This window comes from Talpa europaea, assembly GCF_964194135.1.
Source record: "Talpa europaea genome assembly, chromosome: 7".
Taxonomy (NCBI): domain Eukaryota; kingdom Metazoa; phylum Chordata; class Mammalia; order Eulipotyphla; family Talpidae; genus Talpa; species Talpa europaea.
In genome coordinates, this window is record NC_140074.1 from 120421217 (window position 1) to 120444939 (window position 23723).

Genomic DNA, 23723 nt, shown 5'->3' on the forward strand with positions numbered 1-23723 from the left:
CTGGCCCCCTAACTGTCACACTGGTTCTGGGTCACTGGAAAAGCCAGCATCTCAGAGGATTAAGCATATCCTATTCAAAATTGGTTTCTTTGGGGCCTCCTTGGTGGCCCAAGGGGGTAAGACGTAACCTATGAAACTGTCCGCAGCCTCAGCAGCACAAGTTCGATTCCCGGCCAGGGAGCTGACCCTCATGGCGCAGTAGACTTCTCCTGTCTTGCCCGCTGCTCCCCTCAGCAGTGTGTTTTGGTCGATCTGTCTGTTCTGTTCCCCACTCTGTCTCTGGTGAATCTTCTCAAACCCCACCCCCACACCTCTGGCCTGTTCCCCAGTTCTTGTATGCATAAATAAATAAATCTTTAAAAAAAAAAAATTGGTTTCTTTTCTAAGTGATAGAGAAGCCAGGCACACTTCTCTGCAAGATAAATCACTCTCCATTCCAGGTTAGTACTTAACCAATACATGGAAATAATAAAAGATTATGCCACAGGTCAACTAAAGGGATCAAAATTACTGTGGTTTTTATCTACAAAAGTCTGCGAGGGCAAGGAGCCTTCTATTTTGGTTCTTATGGTCTGATGACCAAGGGGGACACGCGGGCCATTTTCAAGCATGCATGGTAACCATCAGGTATGCTGGAGAGAAAAAACTAAGCCCACCTCACTGACTTCCTCCAAATCAATTCTAAAAAGAAATAACCACTTGCTCAGACAAAAAGAGGCAACAATATTTGCTTAAAAATTATGCCAAAGGGCCTCCCTGGTGTCGCAGAGGTTAAGACACAACCTATGAAGCGATTCGCAGCCACTGCAGCATGAGTTCGAACCCCGCCAGGAAGCTGACCACATGGCACAGCAGATCTCTCCTGACACCCCCGCTGCTCCTCTCAGCAGTGTGTTTCAGTCTGCCTGCCTGTTCTGTTTCCCACTCTGTCTCTGGTGAATCCTCTCATCCCCCTGCACCTCTGGCCTGTACCCCAGTTCTTGTATGCATAAATAAATAAATCTTAAAAAAAAAAAAAAATGCCAAAGCCTCTAGCCATTCTCTTACTGGAGGAAAAGGACCACTTTAAGGAAAAACAGGTCCCTCAAGTACCCCTAAATTCTACACACAAATAAAAGCTTGCATTGTGGAAGTTTCCTATAAGCTTCTATCAACAAGAACAACTTTTTCTCCTGTCATCTGGCCTATCCTCATTGGCAGATTTCCCAAGACTCTTTGGATGTCCCTTAAAAACACTTCCACAGGCACCTAGACCAAATGCTTACCTTGGAATTAACCGTACCCCGATTACAGTAGAGTTTAGCGTTTGTTTTTATATTGTTGGGGTCTATCCCCAGAGCTTCTGTGTACAGTTCATATGCTAGCTTGTAATTTCCTTCTTTAAATGCTTTATTGCCATCTTCTTTCTTTGCTTTCAATGCTTTGGCATTCTACAAAGAAAAGCAAGAAGAGGTCAGTTTAAATCCTCAGACACTGGAGGTCTATTTTCAATTTCTCAGATCACAGTAATTAGTATCATAGGCCCTCACCCCATGCACCACCTGGGTTATTTCCTGCTCACTAGTGCTTCTGAGAGTGGACAGGGGAAACCAAAATATACAAAACAATAGCAGTAAGACCTGTGTTACACAGGGATTACCTCCATTTTCCAGGACAAGCATCTTATTATCTTTTCTGAGAACAACAACAAAAAATGCTTAAAGGTTCTAACCATGTATGATCACATTTACCCATAAGCAAATAGAAGTAGTCCTGAAATCATTTCTAATAAAAGGACCAAGCATCCTGGCAAGGCGGGAAGAAGAGCTATGATGTCCCTTGTGATTCTAAAATCTTCCATTCATTAGGCCCAAAAGGGAAGTTTTCTTTCCCTGCTTCATCCGGAGCTCCAACTTACTCTGCAAGCAACGCAGGCCTTCTCGTGGTCAGGAGCCATCCTGAGAGCCTGTACGAAAAACTGAACCGCCTTCTCAATGCAGTCTTCATAATAAAGGCAAAGACCTCGTACATACAGAGCATCTGCATTGGTTGAATCCATTCGCAAAATGTCACTGCAACAGCCAGAAAGGGGCACGTTCAGCTGTAGTTTGCACCTCACCACCATCACTATCATTTGTGGCCAGGTTTGGTGTGTTTTTTTTTTTTTTTTTTTTGTCGTGCCATGTGTTAAGAAAAGAATTCAAAGGTAAGAGTCCTAAGAACCCTTCTCTTATTTACTTTGAATATACTTCTGTATCTCACAATCTTTATTAGAACAAGGGTTGGCAGACTATAGCCTACAAGACCAAATCCTGCTTGCCACCAGTTTTTATAATTTAAAGTTTTTTGAAATACAGCCACACCTTTTGTTTAGCTGTATTCTGTGGCAGAGTGTAACATTTATGACAGCGACCATGTGGCTTGCAAAGCCTAATATATTTACTATCTAGCCTTTCACAGCATCTGCAAACCCTTGGAGAAGAAAATAACTACTTCAAAACCAAACAAAAAAACCCATCAAACCCAAATTTGCACATCGCTCTTTCACATAAAGTCCAAGTACCTACTCTGTTCCTATATCCACTGTGGGTTTTCACACAAGTATAACCTTTGGCTTTAAGTCCCAGGAAGGCCTGGTTAGTTCGAGCTGGCCTACCTACTACAGGGCGTAGTAGGACCTACCCCAATTGCAGAGAGCTGCCAGACAGCAACCACCCAGTGGTAGCAGGCATTTCAATGCACAACGGCCTGACTTCATACCTGGCCACAGATTGTGCTTCTGGATAACGACCCAGCATTGCTAAACATTCTGCCTTAAGGATTTTGAAGCGATGGCAGGCAGGGGCAAATTCTAGGGCACGGTCCATGCAGAAAACCACCTAAGGGGAGGAAGAAAAAATATTAAGGCTCTTTTTCCTGGACTCTAGAAGTGTCTTCACTTTGATTTGGTCACAGAAAACAGACAGGGTCAGAGAAAGTATAAGTACAGTTTAAGAACATACCTAATTCATTTGAATAAACCACTGAAATAAGGAAAGCAAGAGATCCAGATGATAATGACAGCAAACATTTACTGAGTACTCTGTGTAATCACCATGCTAAGCAGCCTACGCAGTGACTGTTACCAAAACTCACATTCTAGTATAGAAATATTGTTATTTGTTATTTTGCACTAATTCACCATTCTTAATGTAGTAAGACAAGGAATAGCAAAATTAACCTGGTGTAGATCAATGCTCCTACATCACTGACATTGCTCATTCCCTCCTTTCTTGCGGTAGGCAGCGCTACCCATGCTGTTTCTTGACAAGGTCCGGGCATTGGGGGAAGACTCCCAAGAAGAGGGGAGTTATGCACTTCCCAGAAGATCTGAATAAGGGAGTCTCCATGGCAATGCCTGCTAATACTCCTCTGTTTGTTCTTGTTTAATGCAAAAGTAAGTTAGTTATAAACTGGCTTGTGAAAATCTAATTTGGACCTAGACGCTAATTGGTCTATTGTTCTTACGCTTAAATCATTACTAAAGAAAGTAAAAAATGCTAAAGGTATAGCCAGGAAAGAAATGTTTTGGCCCTGAGAACTAAAGAGAACAAGCTGCCCTGAACCAGCTGTGCTTGGAAACCACAGCCTAACCCAGGGGGTACGTGTTTGCGGCAGCAGTACATCTCCTGGTGTATGCAAAAGGTCAATAATTCGCAGGCTGTGTGGAGGTTAGGTATTTCTGGTTAAGAGTTAGACTTTAGTAGAACTAACATAGATTTGATGAGTTGCTTTAGGCCACTTTTTTTTTTTTTAATATTTATTTATCTATTTGATACAAGCACTTGGTACAGTCAGAAGCGCGGGAGGGTGAGAGAATTCACCAGAGTCAGAGCGGAGAGTAGAGCAGGCAGAAGGACCGAAGTACACTGCTGAGGGGAGCAGCGGGCGGCAGGAGAGGTCTGCACGCCATGCGGGACCCTCCTCCGGTGGCCGGGGAGCAGCCGGGGATCGAACCGGCGCCACAGAGGCCGCAGGCAGCTTCGCAATCCAGTGCTCAACCGCTGCGCCACAGGGGAGGCCCCCTTTAGGCCACTTTGAAGTAATTGATAAATTAGCCAAGTTAATCGAATGCTAAGGAGATAGGTTGATTTCAGTAATAGAATATAGAAAAGGAGGGCCTCCCTGGTGGCACAGCAGTTGAGCACTGGGTCGCGAAGCTGCCCGCAGCCTCTGCAGCACTGGTTCGATCCCCGGGCACCAGGCAAGGGTCCCACATGGCGCGCAGACCTCTCCTGCCGCCCGCTGCTCCCCTCAGCAGTGTACTTCATCAGTCTGCATGCTCTGCTCTCCCCTCTGGCTCTGGTGAATTCTCTCACCCTCCCGCGCTTCTGACTGTACCCAGTGCTTGTATAAATAAAAAGAAACAAATCTTTAAAAAAAAAAATATAGAAAAGGAATTTCACGCCCACGCTGAAACTAGGAAAGTTTAATAGAATGATTAAGTTTTACCAAATGTTGTGCTGTCTTAAATAATTGATCATGTTAGAAAATTAGCTGTACCTAGGAAACTAATTGTCCCTGATGTTTTTCTTAAGGTAACCAAAGAAATGCCCTTTTGATATGAGACCAAGGGAGTCTCTATATGTCATGAGAAAATATCTAATGATTGTCTTTGTTCTGCTTCAATACTTATGCTGATGTAATCTCACTGCTTGCCTTAAGGTATAAATAAAGACCCGCTGAGACCCTCAGTAGGAGATACTTGCACCAATATAAGAGTGTCTGTGTCTGCCTCATCTCCACTCCGCCCCGCAAGATTTCGCCGACACTGTCCTCTCATTTCTGCGATCCCTGACACGACATTCTGCTGGAGCGGGCTTCCAGCACTTTCTGTTCCATGAGCTCATGTTTCACTGAGGACTGGGTGGCTATTCTTCCCCCTCAATTTCAGTAAAGAAATATATCAATAGTTCGTTTTTTCCCCCCATCTTTTAAAAGATTTATTTGTACTTATTTATGCATACAAGAACTTTGGTGTAGGCCAGAGGTGTGTGTGTGTGGGGGAGAGAATTCACCAGAGACAAAGCGAGGAGCAGAACAGGCAGATCTACTAAAATACACTGCTGAGGGGAGCAGCAGGCGAGACAGGAGAGGTCTGCTGCACCATGTGGGTTTGCTCCCTGGCCAGGGATTGAACTCATGCCACAGTGGCTGGTGATAGCTTGATAGCACTGAGACTTTAACCCCTGCACCTCCAGGGAGGCCCCCAATAGTTCATTTTAAGTGGTCCTAAATAGATTACATCAGATTATTATACCCAGTAAGTTGCTATACAAACCAAAAGCCAAGACCTCTCTCTCCACATTAAGATTTAATTTAGTCTTACAGCTTCATAAAGGCTTGCTCTCCATATATTCCCATTTTCTTTTTAGACATTTGTTCTATGAACTTTCATTTTGGTTTAACTGCTATTTCTGGGAGGTGATTACTGAATCACATTTCCCTTCAAGAATAATTGACCCAAGGGCCTCCCCAGTGGCGCAGCGGTTGAGCGCTGGGTTGCAAAGCTGCCCGCGGCCTCTGCAGTGCCGGTTCGATCCCCGGCCGCCAGCAAGGGTCCCACATAGCGTGCAGTCCTCTCCTGCCGCCCGCTGCTCTCCCCAGCAGTGTATTTCGTCACTCTGCCTGCTCTGCTCTCCGCTCTGGCTCTGGTGAGTTCTCTCACCCTCCCGCACTTCTGACTGTACCCAGTGCTTGTACAAATAAATAAATAAATCTTTATAATAATAATAATAATAAAAAAATAATTGACCCAAGCCTCCCTGGTGGCCTAGGGGTTAAGTCTCAGTGCTATTACCTTTATGGCTTGAGTTTGATCCCTGGCCAGGGAGCTAACCCACACATGGCACAGCAGACTTCTCCTGTCTTGCCCAGTGCTCTCCTTAGCAGACTATTTCAGTAAAGCCACCTGTTCTGCTCTCCACTCTGTCTCTGGTGAATCCACTAAACCCCTGGACCTCTGGCCTACACCCCAGTTCTTTTATGCAAAAATAAATGAAAAAAAAAAAAAGAAGAAGAAAAAAGAATAACTGAGCCACAGGGAAAATCAGGAAATAAGGGACAACCATTTCCTCTATGGATGAAGAGGAGGAAGAGATGAAGTATGAAAACTTAAGAGCAAAAAATAACTCAAATTCCATCAATAAAAGGATGGTTAGATAATGAAGATATTCATATAACGGAATACTACATGGCACTAAAACATAGACGTTCTTCACATACTAATATCAATAATGCAGACATTCATATAATGGAACATTGTGTGGCTCTAAAATGGAAGAAGCTCTTCATATACTAACACCACGTTGGGTGACAAAGAGCAAGGTTCGGAACCATGCAGCACAATAGCTTTCATACAAAAAAGTAAAAAAATAGAGAAATTACGAATCTGTATTTATATTTGCTTATTTATGGAGAACAAAAGCATGGAGGGAAATAGAATCAACAAGAACAAAGGTCACTCTATGGGATGAGAACTAAGCAGGTGGGGGAGAAGTTTGGGGGAACACTGGTCACTGAATATTTGCTTACACTTTCTAGCTTTTGAACCATGAATAGCACCTACTCAAAAACTCAAAAAATATGGGGAAGCAGGCAAACACCACAGCTGTTCTACTAGGAAGCTGTTCAACAGGGCAGTGGCAGGAATGTCTCTTCAATGGCACAAGTTACTGCCCAAAAGTTCTAAGGACAATATGAAAACTCAGGTATTATGTAGGGCAGAATTAAGGTGCTAATCTCCTCCCCTCAATTTAGAGAAAGACCGACAGTGTGGAGCTCAGTGAAAGTGTAAGCAGCCACACCCTGCTGCCTTCACAGGGAGTGTACAGAAATGGTTCTGAGTGTCAGCTGGAGGCTCAGTGCTTCACTTCCCACCCCCACCTCTCTATGACTACAGACAGCTGCAGGCAAAGAAGATCTTTGTTTCTTCCAAGTTCATCTGTTTCCCCTGCCAGGATCATAATTCTTCATTTGTGACATCACCATGAGCTACAGTGGGGAGGGGGGCTGGGATGTCACAAACAGGATTCTGTCACAACTGGGGATTCTGGCTCCAGAGTGGGCAAGACAGTAAAGAAACTCAAAAGACCGCCTTTTGAGACCAAGCTTTTGCCTATGTAAACCTCAGAAGATGTGATAGGAGGCAGAATCACTTTCTAAACACACACACACACACCCCAAATATGTGAATCACACTACAAAGACACTGTGGTTTTTAAAAACAATGGACAGAGAGGGATAACAGCAGATTAATGCTGGGACTCTACATAAGCTAATCAGATATATGTATTACCAGGTGACCTTCACAGTATGGCTATAAAATGATTCTTATCTGTACCCTTATCAGACATTTACTGAGTACCTGCTAGAGAAAGAATTACCAAGCAAATTCCCACATATGAAACAATTCCATTCCTCGGATAGTACTCACTTTTTAAGTGATGCTGAAAAGTGATCTTGATAGAGGTTTTCAACATTTTTGGGGGCCATTTATCTCTTTTTAAAACTCTAGTGAAAGAGGGGGGAGGGAGGGGCGGGGAAAGGAAGGACTAGAGTCAAAATAAGGGGAAAGGGGTGCAATTTTATGGGGAATATAACCAAAATGAAAATGTATACATTGTGCAAAGATGAAAAAAGATGTAAGAATTATATAAAATAAAATATTTAAATAAAAAAAAAACTCTAGTGAAAGCTACTTTCAAGTATGTCTAAAGAAGGGAGCTGAATTATACAGATGAGCATAACCACAAGATCTAGAAAGTAGAACTTTTATATACTCCCCATGTTTCAGATCTGTCAATCCCTTTGGATATACATTTTTAGGAACTGTCACAAAATTTCATAATTAACAGTGGTATGCATCCATAGAAAGGCCTAATGTCAAAAAGGCAGTAATAATGTACACTATTAAAAAAGTTCTTTAAAAAAATAAGTACTCGGGCCTCCCCGGTGGCGCAGCGGTTGAGCGCTGGGTTGCGAAGCTGCCCGCAGCCTCTGCAGTGCTGGTTCGATCCCCGGCTGCTCCCCGGCCACCAGAGGAGGGTCCCACATGGTGCGCAGACCTCTCCTGCTGCCCGCTGCTCCCCTCAGCAGTGTACTTCAGTCCTTCTGCCTGCTCTGCTCCCCGCTCTGGCTCTGGTGAATTCTCTCACCCTCCCGCGCTTCTGACTGTACCCAGTGCATGTATAAACAAAACAAACAAACAAATAAATAAATAAAACATGCCTCTATTAAAAAAAAAGTAGTCTTTTTCTATTTTTGATTTCCTCGGTCCATCCAGTTCACATAAACAGGAGTGAAAGCTGGCTCTCATCATTCAAATAAAGATGAATTACCCAAATCTAATATTCAATTCTAACTGGACTTTCCTCTGTTAACATTATGAACCAGCATACTGTCAACCCACTACCTTATACCAAATAAGGAACAAACTCAAGTAACAAACTTGTTTTGCTTCTTACTATAGAGTGAAATATAATTAGTAAGTACTGAATGAGGAAGTCAGGCTGAGCACAGGCTGTCAGGGTGTCCCAACTCAGTGAGAAAACCAACACAATGCAGAAGCAATGGACAAAAGCCAGTTCCCGGAAAACTGACCAAGAAACCTGGGAGATCCAATGGGCCTCAACCAATCAATACGAGACACAACGCCAAGCTACCCCAATTCCAAACTTCTATCCCATGCTCTCCACATTCATATAAACTCCTGCTTCTTGCCCCCTGTCTCCTGAGAGAGCTTTACTGTCCTCATCTGCCAAAAAACTTCTTGATTTCCCCCCTAACCTTAGTCTCAACGCTGTATTCTTTCCTTACTGAGATAAGAACTAAGAGTCCCTTGAGGGTCTGCCTCCTGGATCCAAAGCCTGCTTCAGTACCTTAGCAAAACAAATTTTTTTTTTTAATTCTGGTGGTGATGTGGAGCAACAGGAATTCTCATTCACTTCTGGTGGGGATGCAAAATGGTAAAGCCACTTTAGAAGACAGTTTGGCAGTTTCTTGAAAAACTAAATCTATTCTTACTATACAATCCAGCAATCATACTTTTTACTATTTACCTGCAGGAGATGAAAACTTATATCTACACAAAAACCCACACATGGATATTTATAGCAGTTTTACTCATATTCATAAAAATTTGGTTCTAACAAGTGTATCTCTGTTGGTTAATGTTGATAATGGGGGAGGCTATGTAGAAGTGGGGTCAGGAGAGTATATAAGAAATATCTGTTCCCGGGCCTCCCCGGTGGCGCAGCGGTTGAGCGCTGGGTTGCGAAGCTGCCCGCAGCCTCTGCATTGCCAGTTCGATCCCCAGTTGCTCCCCGGCCACCGGAGGAGGGTCCCATATGGCGCGCAGACCTCTCCTGCCGCCCGCTGCTCCCCTCAGTAGTGTACTTCGGTCCTTCTGCCTGTTCTGCTCCCCGCTCTGGCTCTGGTGAATTCTCTTACCCTCCCCGCGCTTCTGACTGTACCCAGTGCTTGTATAAATAAATAAATAAAGCTTTAAAAAAAAAAAAAAAAAGAAATATCTGTTCCCTCTTTTCAATTTTGCTGTGAATTTTTAAAAAACAGTCTTAATAAAGAGGGATGGAGTCAAATTAAAGTATAATTTATTTTATATCTTCTGTACCATACTCCTCTTAATCACACACACACTAGAAACTTTGTGAGAAAGAAGAGATGAGATTTTCTCCGTTGTACTTTACCTTCCGAAAATCCCGCTTCTCAAAATCCGTTTCTGCTATTTTCTCATATTCTATGACTGCATTAGCATTCTTGAACTATACCAAGAAATCAGATAAGAAAAAGCTTTATTACAGTTGTAAATTCAACAATGACAAAGATCATTAAGGCCTCAATGAATCTTTCTTTCAAGAAAATCAAAATCATGAACTTTTCACAAGTCAAGATGATGAACGCAAGTGCAGCCAAGACTCCTTAGGAAGGTGAAGGCCCAACCTTCACCCTCAGGTTAAATGTGAAGTCAGGAATACAAGAGCTGCATCCTGACAAACATGAAATAAAGGCGAGGCATTGTCAGGGATTGAGCAGAACTTTTGAGAATCTCACTAAAATTCATCAGGGATAGACACTCTATGGCGATGAAAACTAATCAAGTGTTAGCTATTATCAACTTAATCAGGGTTTGAATTTACTCAAATTCTTTAACCTTAATCAGATCAGTCCTTTAAATACCTCCCTATCCCTGAATAAACTCAGAAATACCCTAATTTTCACAGATTTCTAAAGTTGTAAATCCTTTTATAAATAATCTGAGGTTCAGAGCCTATGAGATTTGCCTACAACCACCCACAGATGTGGCTGATAGGGAAGTGAGACTAGGGCACAGCTCTAACTCTCATGTCTTGAGTCCTCCCAAATGCCTCTTTCCATACAAACAGGATCAAGCCGTACCTCCTGCTGTGCCTGAGCATTTTTATGATCCAATTCGAGAGCTCTCTGGAAACTACGACATGCCGCCATGGCATTCCCTAGAGATAGGTGGCATTTGCCCTCTCGTAGATGTCCCTAGAAGAAACACAAGAAGGGAAGAAAAGGAGCATGATCAGACAGGCAGAGAGAAATCAAGAGTGGCAATTAACACCTACACAAAATCTACATGAGATGAAAATGGCTGGAGCAGTGGTTCTTAACCAGGGGTGAGTCTGCCCTCCATGGAACATTTAGCAATGGTAGAGACTTTTTTTTTTTAAGATTTATTTTTATTTATTTATGCATACAAGGGCTGCACCTACTGCAGAGGTGCGGGAGGTGAGAGGATTTACTAGAGACAGCATGGGGAGAACAGGCAGATCTACTGAAATACACTGCTGAGGGGAGCAGCGGGGAGATAGGAGAGGTCTGCTGCGCCATGTGGGTAGCTCCCTGGCTGGGGAGTGAACTCATGGCTGGTGATAGCTTGACAGAACTGAAACTTCAACTCCTGTGCCACCAGGGAGGCCCATGTTAGAGACTTTTTTTGCTGTCACAACCAGGGAGGGAAGGGGTGCTACTGATATCTAATGGTTAAAGGTCAGGGGTGCTGCTAAACATCCCATAATACACAATGTACAGCTCCCCACAACAAAGAATTGTCACTGGCCCAAAATGTCACTAGTGTTGAGAATGAGGAACCTTGGGCTAGAGGAACTCAACTGCACAGACTCCCCAGAGAGCCCCATTACATACCCGGACGAAACTGTCATCCAACCTCACTGACTGCTGTGCATCTCCAAGAGCTTCCCGGAACCGTCCGAGCATCATCAAGGTGGCTGCTCGATTCCCATAATAGCTAGCATTTTTAGGACACATATCTATAGGTAAAGCAGAAAGAAAATCTCAGGGGTCATTCCACCTCAGAATGATACCAAGGCCACCAAACTATAAAGCAATCTGATACGGTCTCCTTAAGAGGTCATAGCCAAATTTTTGAGTACCTGTGCAATGAACAATAGCAGTGGTGTAAATTTAAGAACAAAAAAGCTATGAAAAAATAATTTATACTTAGCCTTTAAGTATACAGATTATCTTTTGGGGGAGATGGGTCAGAATATATATCCTTCTAACAGATTGTGTGTTTTACAGAAGATGTGTTTCATATAAAACGAACTTGTGGTTTCCGTTGTGTTAGTTGATCTTGCAATTAAGTGAGAAAAATGCTGACATAGGACTAAAATATGCCCGCCAACTGAGCATGGAGGTAACTAAGATTTGCCAATATTTACAAAGACTACTGTCTAAGATAATAAATGAACTAGCAACAGCTAAGATGCATTTAAGTGGGCATCTTTTTAGCCCTAATATATTGCAATTTCTGGAAGTGACTTTAATTTGTCAAAAGAAGAAATACCCACTTGAGCTTAAAAAAAAAAAAAAAAAAAAAAAAGAGTAATGCCTCATGAGATCTTGAAGTCCAGAGGAGTTCACATAGTAACAGCTACCCACCTACTATGCAAGAGGCCACTTCTCAGAGAGGAGCTATTTATCACAGTATTTGGCAAATTATTTCTCCCGCATAAGTCCCAGGTGCTTCTCACCTATGGCTTTTGTGTAATAGTTATAAGCTTCATTGTAATCTTTCTTGGCATAGTATGCATTTCCTTGTTCCTTGAAAGATTCTGCTTCCCTGAAAGAGAAAGAGAAAGAGAATTATGTTACCATAGCTAGGGACTAAACTCTGTAAACTCATGGGAGCAAGCTTTGGTCTAGTGCCCCCAGCTCACTGAGCTGCAAATTAGTGTAATACTTGAAGTAATTTACAGATTTGTTCAATGGGCTGATGGACCAAAAGGAGGTGCTAATGAAAGAATCCAGGTTCTTCAGATGCTGTTTTTTTTTTTTTCACTTAGATACAAACTAAATAAAAAATCCTCTTATGTTGCTTGCCTTGCCTTGCTATTCCCACCTGCAGCCATTCCCTTTAGGACAGCTAAATTGAGATGTTCTCTTATAGTTACTTCCTTTCCATTGTGTCCATAAGTGGTGTCTTTAGCAAACCCTCAAAAAAATAGCTAAAGATAATTCCTTTCAGGGCAACTGATTTCTCAATGCAAAATGGATCACATTAAAGTGAGTTTTACTGATTTATTCTCTCATGGCTCATGCATTTGTCACTGGAAAGACAAACAGAGCAAAAGCAGGTGGCAAAGAAGTTAAAAGCATAGCATATTGGTGTGTAAGATGGAGGACAGAGTTCAGTGACAGTAGAAATCAAGAACTTGGGTGACAGGCACAAACAAGGTACAGGCTGCCAGTGCCATGCTGTAAGAAGTACCCATCTATTGGTATTCCCTCTGCCCATCACATTTATGTGGGTACTTACTTTCCCTTTGCCATCACTGCAGTATCTCGTATAATAGTAGGCAGGTCATATAAGACCCTAAGATCCATTTTTTGTGGCATTAGATAAATTGTACTTTCAAAGGAACAATGTTATAAAACCTGGAATTATATTCCTCACCAAGGAACTAGAATCAAATCACACACGACCAAGATGTTTTAAAAGAACAAACTAGCAAGCTCTATCAAATATATCTAAAATCATTCTATTGACCAACTTGAGTACAAAGGTTCTTTACCAAAACGATTACTGCAACAATAACTAAATATCTGTGCATTTTTGTTATAAGGAAGAATCAGTTTCTTCTCCTGTCCTCCACATATGTAAAGAAGCCAGTTCAGGGGCTACCTGAAGTGAGGACAAAGTACATAGTTCTTAACTTTGGTGATGGTATGGGGTTTAGAGCTTGATTCTACGGACATCAATCATTGGAAAGATTTGTGATTTATTTACTTACGTATTTTAAACTACAAACTGGCAAAGCTGCCTTCTTTTTATTGAGGTGATCTCCCTTTCCATTCTTCTCCATCACTGTCCTGGCAAGCCCTACTAACATGAAAAGACTAGAAGAAAGGAAAAGGAAAATGGGAATGATCTATAAACACTGACAGATTTGAACTGTGATGGATATAAACCTGTTTGAGTAGTTTTATTTACTGTCACAGTGCTGTAAAGAGGACATCTGTCATTAAAAGTCTTTAAGAAGAATCCCCCAACTGCAAGACTCATAGCACCAGATGCAATCTTTCTGCATGACATGCAGCATCCTGCAACTCTAAATTAAGTCACTATTAAAAACTACAAAGAGGTTTATCCTTTAGGAGTGGACATGCCAAGAGATTTGAATAAAGGATTTTTCCTAACACTGAATTTCAGAAACTGAGTCAAGCTACTGTCAAGCTGCTATAAATAAATGTAGTAAGTACAAAGGAAACATTAGGCTCAGACTGTATTTGAGAAGATCAAGCCCTCTCTTCAGTTGCTAGTGGCTAAGAACACACAAATTCTTGAAGCAAACCAGCAGCACCTAGGCACCTGGACACTGTCAGCAGCATGAAACTTATAAGTCAAAGGTGAGACAACCTGTAGAGGTACTGAAGGGAGCCCCCCTCCATTTTTTTTTTTTTTTTTTTTTTTTGCCTAACTCCCATGGAAGCTAGTAAGTTCAGCATTGGCTTCTAGTAGAAATGCGAAGAATGAGTTTTGTGGAAGATTATTCAGAATTATTCAGGCCAGGTACTTTTGGGTACTTTCAGTGCATTGTGTTATCAAGTGAGTTTCATTATTTCTACTTTTCTAAGAAGAAATTATGGTTCAGGGTTAAATAACTTGCATAAGGTCAGATTCCAAAGTTCGTGCACTTTCTACTATGCTAAACTTTCTCTCTTGTTCACCTCTACATGCTGCCTAAGACTTTGAAAATTAATGTGTACCGCTAGGAACAAGACTCAGGCAATGAATATGAATTTCTTTAAGTCAAAACAGTACCAGCATATAAAATCCAATCCCAGAACAGTAACCTGGACTTAAATAAGCTAAGTGGCATTCCTAACATTAGTCACAGAAGGAGCAGGATTTCTTTCTCTTTAAGATGCAAGACCTAGTGAACTGGACACCGCCTCCCCCAAGAAATGCATTTCATTTTAGTAAATGGTGAGTAGATTCCATTCTAGAGCAAACAAAGCGAGTAATGTAGAGTCAGCCCACAGCAGAAAGAACAAGAAGAATTGTGTTGTGACAAGTTACCATGTTTTTAACTTCACACTGCACAGCATCAGGCCAGAATTAGCTATTCCCACACAACTGCCTCATGAAAAGGACTTATTTTCACAGAAACATGGTTGATTAACAGCTGCCAAAACAATGGGCACTTAGTGCTTTTAGACTGAATGCTTATTTTTGCCTCCAGATCCAACGCCCAAAGTGGAGTCCCTCCTTCGTTGTGAACCTCCCCACCAAATACACGACAAGCTTTAACCAATGGGCCTGACCCTGCGAGACCAGCCGAGGAAAGAGTGGATCTTTGGAATCCAGCATGGCAGCTGCAAGAACTGAACAAGGCTGCATCAGGAACAATTCCAGGGTCAAATCCATTCAAGTCCTGCCCTGGGAGTCTGAGAAAGGTCTGAAGCTTGTTCAAGTTGCCCTTATAGCAAAGGGACTGAAGGATGAGATGTCAAAGGCGTGGGACTGGAAAAGAAGGAGAAGAGCTGGTTAACACTGGAATTGAGGGCAATCTTGCAGTGGCTTCTGTTGCTCTACTCACTGCCAGGGAAAATGCATTCAATAACCTAGTGAGGTTGCGACATGTACCCACTGAAACACACTGGTATTGAGAAAGAAAGAATCAGGATTAACAGAGTTTACTTGGACCAACTGAAAAAATGAAAGCTCCAAAATGACTAAATGAAACTACAGATTTTCTATAGCCACAAAACGTAAATCACACTAAGGGCTGAAATTTAACACTATAGCAAAATACAGATTTGGCCATAACAAATCCGATGCTTTTTCAGATATTGAAAGCTTTACAATTGAAGATTTCGCAGTGGCCTGCTGGAGCAGTTATCGGGATACCACATGTCCTTATAGAGGAAGAGGCAGTGAGCACCCAGTGCGGTTGCACAGGTTTCCTAATTCCTGGAGTCCTGTGTTTTTCCTCTACTAAGTGTCAAGGATATTAGATTAAAACTAATTTATCCAATTCCCCATCCAATCGCTGGGTCAACTCTAAGCAAAATAAGTGCACAGAATAAGTGTCAGCTCTCTGATTCACCAAGAGATGCTGGGATTGACTCCATCTGCATTAAACCAGTCCTTTCACTTTTATAGCAAGCAACAATTTCTTGAAAAACAGACACAGAAAGGTTTTCAAAAAACTCTATCCTGTTTAGATGTCATGATGGGAAGTAAGCAGTGAGGAACTGGCTAGCCTTCCCTCCTACAGGTATAGGGAAGAATACACTCCACTCTTGGTCTGTTTTACTCTTTTAAAATGGCTTTTTTTCCCCACAGATAAATTATCAATCAGAAAACTGCAGCTCTGAAAACTTGCTTGTCTACACTACATGTGTTAAAAATCTGTATATCCTCTGACCATGCAGTTTACATTCTCTCTTTAGCATCCATTCATCACAGATACTGATCACTCAACAAACACTGCCAAGGGAATCATTAGGTATCACACAGGTCTTAGCAGGGTCTAGCATCATGTGACCAAATCAGACAAACCTGTGTTTGTGATCACCAGCCAACTTTGCGCGTTTACAGTTCAGCAAAATTAAAAACACATTAAAACACCATAGTTGACATTTCAATGTGCCCCAAATTAGACACCCTACAAAAATAACCATTTTCTCAAAAAATTTTCAAGTTGAACATTTAAGCAGACTCTTTGCCTTAGGTCAACTGGTCTATCCTTTAGCAATTAAAGAGGCATCCAGAAACTTCGGTGAGCCTTCACCAATGCAAAATTCAGTGGATGATAGGTTTAAAAATGTCCTCAAAATAGCTGGGTTTTCTCGGGAATTGCTTCAAATATCCTGGGCTTATAGATTATGAAAGTAGGGATGAGGGGCTTCATCTGTACAATATTATTTTAGGGTTTATTCTACCTCAGTGTATGAGAAATAAAGAGAACTGTTTCACTAACCTACAACATTTGTAATCTAGGCTATGCTGATCAGATTTTCTATGACAAAAAACACCCCACACTGCTTTTATTTATTTCACATATTTGATTAGAGTAACATTTTTAATAAAGTCCAGCTTTTCTATAGCCATTAATGATAACTGATATCAAAACAGATGTAGCGGTTTGAATGTTTTTCTATAGGTTGCTGGTTTTCTGCATTTCTTTTTAAGTATTTGCTATTCTTGATGTAGAAGAAAAAATCCATTTTGCTAAACTTACAACACAGGACAAAATGATTAGAGAGAAGTATTTAGGGGTTTTTTGATTTTGGAGGCTTTTTTATTGGCAGAAGGAACCTAAGAAAAAAGGATCTGTCCTTTGTTTACCCTCAGGCTATTAACAGTAACAGTAATACTTTATACTGCCAGTGAGTCAAATATCCTTTATGCATTCCTATTATATTTACTACTTCCAAAATGTCACCTTAACTCTATGATTACTGCACCCATTTCTGTTATTCAGTCAAATTTACTAGGGGCCCGTTCATGTAGAAATGTCCTCCACCCTTCAGAATTTACGGGATCTTGGCCAGCCTTAGAGTAGAAATTCCTTCCTCCTTCCCACAGTCGGAGACCTCTTGTCCCCAAAGGCATGTCACAGGGCTTGTTTCATGTTGTACTCTCTCTGACCTTCATGAGAGAATAATGTAAAAGAATAAGCATTATCAGACTGTTTCTTACTTTTTAAAAAATCTTCTAAGTAATCTAGGGGTGAAATGACAATTTAAATTTCACAGAGAAAATGGAAATCAATTCTACAGATTGAATGCTTGCTAAATGCAAGGTACTGTGTGTTGAGTACAAATAAAGGCCTCTTAATTGTCAAGAAAACAGGGTGGGCTCTATCCAACTGTTATCTGTTGGCAAAGGTGGGCCACCCAGTTTCCTTTACCCAATCTCCTAATGAATAGTTTCCACTTTCATTTTAAAGCACAATCAAAATACCTGCCCCACACCTCCCCCCACCCCAAAAAGAGGGAAGGAGAGGAAGGTAAAGAAAACTCATTAACATAGCAATTCAAATTATTCTATGGCCATCCCTCTGGAATGTCTGGACATTCAGGGGGAAGCCTCAACAGGGGCAGAACCAGAAGAATAAGGGGCACCAAGTGGAGTCACAGATTCAGTCTATAAAGGCAGTAGCACTCCCTACTGCTCGAACAGGGAAGGACACCAGGCAACTCTGGCGATATCTAATTCAATGGGGGAAAACCAAGCAACCAATCAAATCAGAGGAGATCCCACCACTGCAGGCACCGGGACATTCTGTTTCAACTGTGAGTTAAAAATTCATGCTAATTTCTTAAGAGGGCAGTGTCACAATCTGTGCATCTACCTAACCATCATTTACCCCTGTGAGAAGTGACCCAAGTATACAGCTGCTTCTGTGAAACAAGCTCTGAAGCTATATGAAGGACACAAGTCATTGGCTTTTTAGCATTAGCCAGAAACTTGTTTTTATACTCTGTGTCATCTTCCACTACCCTCAAGGGGACAATAGCACCCATCAAAAATTCAGAACTGAGGAAATATACTTAAGAAAAAGGCTGTTTTCTGGATTTTTGTTTGGGGGACATGGGGAGAGGAGGTATTGGAGAGAGGAATCGATCTGGATTATTAACCAGTGTTTTGCTTCCCAAGTTTTCTCGGTTTCTTAGTTCAACAGGTAGTTGACTGTCTCAGAGCAAACTGCCACTGGGAAGAATTCTCAGGACAGAAATTAAGAAAAAAGAGAAGGTCCTGCTTGCCTTTCTCACCTCCCCAAAAGTCTATAATTAGAATAAGAAGAGATAGGGGCCTCCCTGGTGGTGCAAGGAGTTAAGACACAACCTATAAAACTATCCACAGCCACTGCAGCACGAGTTCAATCCCTGGCCAGGGAGCTACCCACATGGCGCAGCAGACCTCTCCAGTCTCGCCTGCTGCTCCCCTCAGCAGTTTATTTCAGTCAATCCACCTGTTCTGCTACACCCCACTCTGTCTCTGGTGAATCCTCTCACCCCCCGCACCTTTGGCCTGTACCCCAGTTCTTGTATGCATAAATAAATATGTCTAAAAAAAAAAAAAGAAGAAGAGATGGTAAACATCTTGCTTATTTGACAATCTGGCCTTCCCACGCTAAGATTAAATGACATGCCAATAGAACATCAGGTCTCAGAACCGGACTTTAAAAGTCAAATATTCTTCCTCATATTACCATCCACAAAAGTCTCAACCACTCATACCCCTGGCTAACGTGGGGTAAAACAGCAACTGCCATTTTTGATCTGCCTGCGGAAGAAAAAAATGGTCACTCCAATACAATGAATAGGCTACTGGAATAATTTGTATTCTGAATTCTGTTCTTACTGCTGAAATTCAGACAGTTTAAAAGAATACCTGGAACGACCTCTAAGTAACTTCCACATGACTCAGCACTGGAGAAAGGGGACCAAACATTAGTGGAGAAAGGGAGAAATGGGCTCTCAGAGGGACTCTGCATCAGGTAAGGCACCTAGGCAGCCGCTGATCATTGTTCTCTTCTAAAGTCCTAGAGAAAGAAAGCAAAGGCAAGTGCCCAGTACTCAGCTTTTAAAAACTTTTAAAACACTAGTTTCAATGAGTAAACTAATCTCTGATTGGCTGGAATGTACAATAAGACTGCGCTGTAAGCCAATCAGAGTTCTGGTCGTTGGGAACAGACTACACACTAGAGTAACTGTCACTTGGCTCAACATTTTATTAAAATTATTCAAGTTACCTGGTTCTGGTTGATATGAATTAAAAGCAGCAAGAAGAAAGATACCTACCCTCTGTACTCCACCATTGCTCTAGTTACAATTAGTTAACAATTTTGCCACTTGTGACTATCAGGGTTCAATTACTTTGCTGGTTTTCAGGGTTCTGTATTCCTAAGTTTCTCGTCCTTAACCGTGACTAATTTGCCCTAGTTCCCATTTCTACATCTTGGACCCCACACTGTAAGTACACCAAAAGGAAGGTTGGAGCAGTGTTTTTTATTGATTTGAGTTCAAAGTCAAAGATAAATTTGCATCCAACTTGCAGTCTTAATGAAATGTTTAGCCAATTGCCTTAGGAACTTAGAGACCAGGGCTACAAAAGCCCAAGAATTTAAAACAGACTGAGGAAGAAAGGGGTGGGAAGGCATCCCCAAAAGTTGTACAGTTAAATAAGGTCATCAACCTCAAAATGTTCCAAGAAGCAGCAGGAAACAAATAGCAACTGCAGCAGACTCTAGGATATGGATCCAGGGTTTCATGCTCACTGATAATAAGGGTAAAGAATTAAAGGAAAAATCCTAATCCACAAAGGTTTTACAATACCTAGATATCTAATAGCAGAAGGTCTAAAATATTTGTCTTGTTCGCATCCATCTGAAAAATAGATAAGTTAAGATTATTAGCTCAAGTAATCAGGTAAGGACATCCTGGCTCCTAAGTCTACTGCTCCTATTGGTTCTTTTTTTTTTAAAAAAAAAAAAGATTTATTGGGCCTCCCTGGTGGCGCAGCGATTGAGCACTGGGTTGCAAAGCTGCCCTCCACCTCTGCAGCGCCGGTTCGATGCCCCGCTGCTCCCCAGCCACCAGAGGGTCCCACATGGCGCGCAGACCTCTCCAGCCGCCCGCTGCTCCCCCTCAGCAGTGGGCTTCGGTCCTTCTGCCTGTTCTGCTCCCCACTCTGGCTCTGGTGAATTCTCTCACCTTCCTGTGCTTCTGACTGTACCCAGTGCGTGTATAAATAAATAAAAATAAATCTTAAAAAAAAAAGTCTTAAAAAAATTTTTTTAATTTTAAAAGATTTATTTACTTATTTATTTATTTATGCATACAAGAGCTGGGGTACAGGCCAGGAATGCGGGGGGTGAGAGAACTCACCAGAGACAGAGTGGGGAACAGAACAAGCAGACTGACTGAAATACACTGCTGAAGGGAGCAGTGGGCGAGACAGGAGAGGTCTGCTGCGCCATGTGGGTTGCTCCCTGGCCGGCCGGGGATCAAACTTGTGCTAGAGTCTGCAGATTGCTTCACAGTGTGGACTGCTTTATAGTACGGTGCTTAACCCCTTGTGCCACTAGGGAGGCCCCCTATTGGTTCTTTTAGACATCACTGTCGGTCATGCCAGGTATGTGCTGAGACACTGAAGTGTTTCTTTTACTAAAGAGCTATCCGAAATCCTTCAATTTTACCACAATTAAGACTACCTAACAGAAACCTAGTTGGTCTCCAATACAGAAAATGTAACCAGAGCCTCTGCACTCAAGACAGGCATTCATATACTATGTAAAGCAGCAGCAACTTCCCAGGAAAATGTAAGGCCTTCATTAGCTGAAAAGTAAAACCTCTCAAATTTAGCCCTCTGGCTCCCAAGTAGCTTTATCTGTTCTGGTGAGCAATGAGAAATAAATAATCTTCATGTACAGAATCTTGATCTATTTTGGAGTGTCAACTAATACATCTTTTATTTTAGCCGCTCAGCTGCTATGGGGGAAAAAGAACTTTGTAAGAGTGACAGGCAAAAAACCTGCTGTCCATTGCTTTTCTCTCTAGAGACACTAAAGCTGAGGAAATAAAGCACGTAGCTATTTAAAATGCTGCAGTGTCTTGAAGGCTCCTCTCATTTTGCCCCTGTGGGACTGTGACAATTTAGTAGCAGCAGCAGGATGCCCTTGAGCCAAGACGAAAGGAAGGAAGGAACCCTTGCAGAACTTCACAGAAACAACACAATTCACCTCTCCCCAAGCAAACTGGCTGTAGGACTATAACAGGAGACATGAACTTGGCCAAATGACTAACCAAGCCAGACAATAAAGGGCAACTGCACAGGATTTCGGCTGCACAGGATTTCGGGATATGTGAAAAATGTAAAATAATATTCTTCTTAAACTTTTAAATCTCCATTTTTAGCACTGAAAAACCATAAACAAGTTTTTTTCCTTAATAACAAAGCCTAATGTTTATCCTAAGGATGCCTTATATGCCTGAAAGTCAAATTGTTTTTTTTTAATTCTATTATATTTTCCTTCTGATTTGCTCATATAAATGTTTATCATATACCATCTGTTTTACTGTCTTTTTAAAAGAGATTCTAGAAACATTTGTATAACATAAATCTATTTGGTAAGAATGCATTTTTTCATAATTAAATTTGTTTTCCTTGGCAGTTAAAACTTTCACAGTTAATGACAACAAACTCCACGAGATAGAGCAGTTAACATCAGCGACACCCTTATTTGGTTGTGCTACCAAACATCCTGTTTTGGGGTGATGTGGCCACATCACTGCATCACGTGTTTGGTGTCTTAATGTATCTCCCTGTTCACTTACTACCATTTCATGACAGGATAAAATATCATCTATGATTGTGATTTTATTTTATTAAGGAAGAGATATGCTTTGGATAGGGGGTTTTGAAGTAGAACTCAAATTAGGAACAACCCTACACCAGTGATTTAAGCTGAACAGGATGAGTTTCTTAAATTATATATAGCCCAAGTACCTATTTATAGCACAAAGAACCAGTGAATTCTTTCAAGCCCAAGTAAAGTAAATCCTGACAGATAAACTTTCTGTGTCAGGGGAGCTTTGTTGCCCATTTTTCAGTTTCTCGATGTTGACGATGCTTCATTCTAGCTGGAAACAACTAGGAATGATGTTAAAAACTCAAAATTAAGAGAAAAAGACTAGTCTCTGGTACCCTGCCTTCTCTGTCAGGTCCCAAAAGGCCAGGCACTTGGGGCAAAGGTTTCACTAATATTCTTAAACTTGGTAACTACTCACTCTGCCTCACCTCTTACATGCCTCACTTGGATAGCAAAAAATCTCGGAATCCTGATTTCAGATCTCATGAATTAATTCTACATCACCACCTCAAAGCACCCAGACTGAAGCAATAAGGAGCTTGGCATATAAAGATAATAAATACGTGGGAAACAGACTGTAATCTGCAGTTGATAAGGAAATGACTCCAAAGGTCTATAGTCTTTTTTGTTAATTCTACTTTAGAATTAAGATGAGGACTAGTATGACTATCCAAACCGTGTTTCAACCCGACCTCCAGCAGCCTTAGTTGTAGCCAGAATCCAGAGTGTTCTGGACAACCTCTCACTCAGCAGTTTCCCTGGCTAGTCAGGACTGGCAATCCCGAGCCACTGCAGCTGTCCAGCAGTACCAAGAGTGCCCAAGAAGCTGCCCTCCTCCTTGCTACCTAACTTAAGAATAGTCCTGGGAAGGAGGAGGATCCTAGGAAGAAAGGGAGGAGAGGAGTTTAATGTGTAGAGCATTACACAAGCCCCCCCCCCACTTCCTTCACGCTCAATCATAATCATCGACTCCTGGGGTAACCCGGGTGCAATCAGGTCAAAATGAAGAAAATCAGCTTAGATCCAGACTAGTGGTGTCAGGGGTGCAATTACTGTGGAAAGAAGGAGAGGAGGGCAAGGGCTCTGGAGATGCAAAGTGCTGACAGGCAACAATGCACAGAAGTTAACAAGAGTAGGCGGGGGTCCGGGGCGTTGTAAGGAAGTCGTCAACGACGCCGCGCCGCCTCCCCCATCCCGCAGCAGACCTCTGAGATGCCCTCGAGACCTGGCCTTTACAATAAGAACGACCTTCCTCTGCGCGGTAACAAGGCCGGACTCAGCTTCCCAGCCAGGCGGAAGCGGGAAGGGAGGGCCGACCTCAGAGAGCGCCCCTTCAGGGGGTCCATCCGGACTTTACCTCAGGTGTGTGAGGGGGTTGGGGGGGTTGTTTTCGGAGGGCGGGGCATGGCCGCAACAGCTAGGAGATGATCATGGCAAGGACGGACTTCCCGGAGCCATGGAGCTGAAGTGCACCCTTCTACTACCTTGACACCCCGTTTACCTCTTCGCTTCGTCGTCGGGTAGCTCTGGCTCGGTCGCCGCCATTACCACATCGCACTCCGCGGCAGCCGCCATCTTACCGCCGGGACCAGAGAGCCGGGTGGGAGGCCGGCGGTGAAGAGCACTTCCGGTCGGAGCATCGAGCCGCTCGGCGGAGCTGCGCCCAGAGTGGCTCCCTCGAGCCCGTCTACCAGCGAGAGGATCCACTTGGGGCCAGAGCGGCCTCCCGTCCCCGGAGGTCCACGGTGGTCTCCGCGTCAGGGCGGAGGCCCAGGGACGGTTCCTGTGCGAAGGGGGCGCCACTTTACCCGA

The 23723-nt window shown here is 42.4% G+C and overlaps 1 protein-coding gene across 3 annotated transcripts in view; it reads right to left on the reverse strand.

Annotated features, from left to right (window-relative positions):
- DNAJC7 (DnaJ heat shock protein family (Hsp40) member C7) overlaps window positions 1–23486 on the reverse strand; it is a gene marked incomplete at its 5' end in the record, with an annotated part of 31433 nt that extends 7947 nt beyond the window's left edge. Inside the window, 9 exons of one of the 3 annotated variants that reach the window (XM_084239353.1) lie at window positions 1266–1430; window positions 1898–2051; window positions 2740–2858; window positions 9726–9800; window positions 10435–10548; window positions 11209–11333; window positions 12057–12145; window positions 15011–15049; window positions 23413–23486. In XM_084239353.1, the coding sequence (XP_084095479.1) occupies window positions 1266–1430; window positions 1898–2051; window positions 2740–2858; window positions 9726–9800; window positions 10435–10548; window positions 11209–11333; window positions 12057–12145; window positions 15011–15049; window positions 23413–23486 (954 nt within the window). Of the gene's footprint in view, window positions 1–1265; window positions 1431–1897; window positions 2052–2739; window positions 2859–9725; window positions 9801–10434; window positions 10549–11208; window positions 11334–12056; window positions 12146–15010; window positions 15050–18931; window positions 18961–23412 lie in introns of those variants that run through there. The other 2 variants (XM_084239354.1, XM_084239355.1) reach the window with 2 other exon arrangements.
- Window positions 23487–23723: the final 237 nt, after the last annotated feature.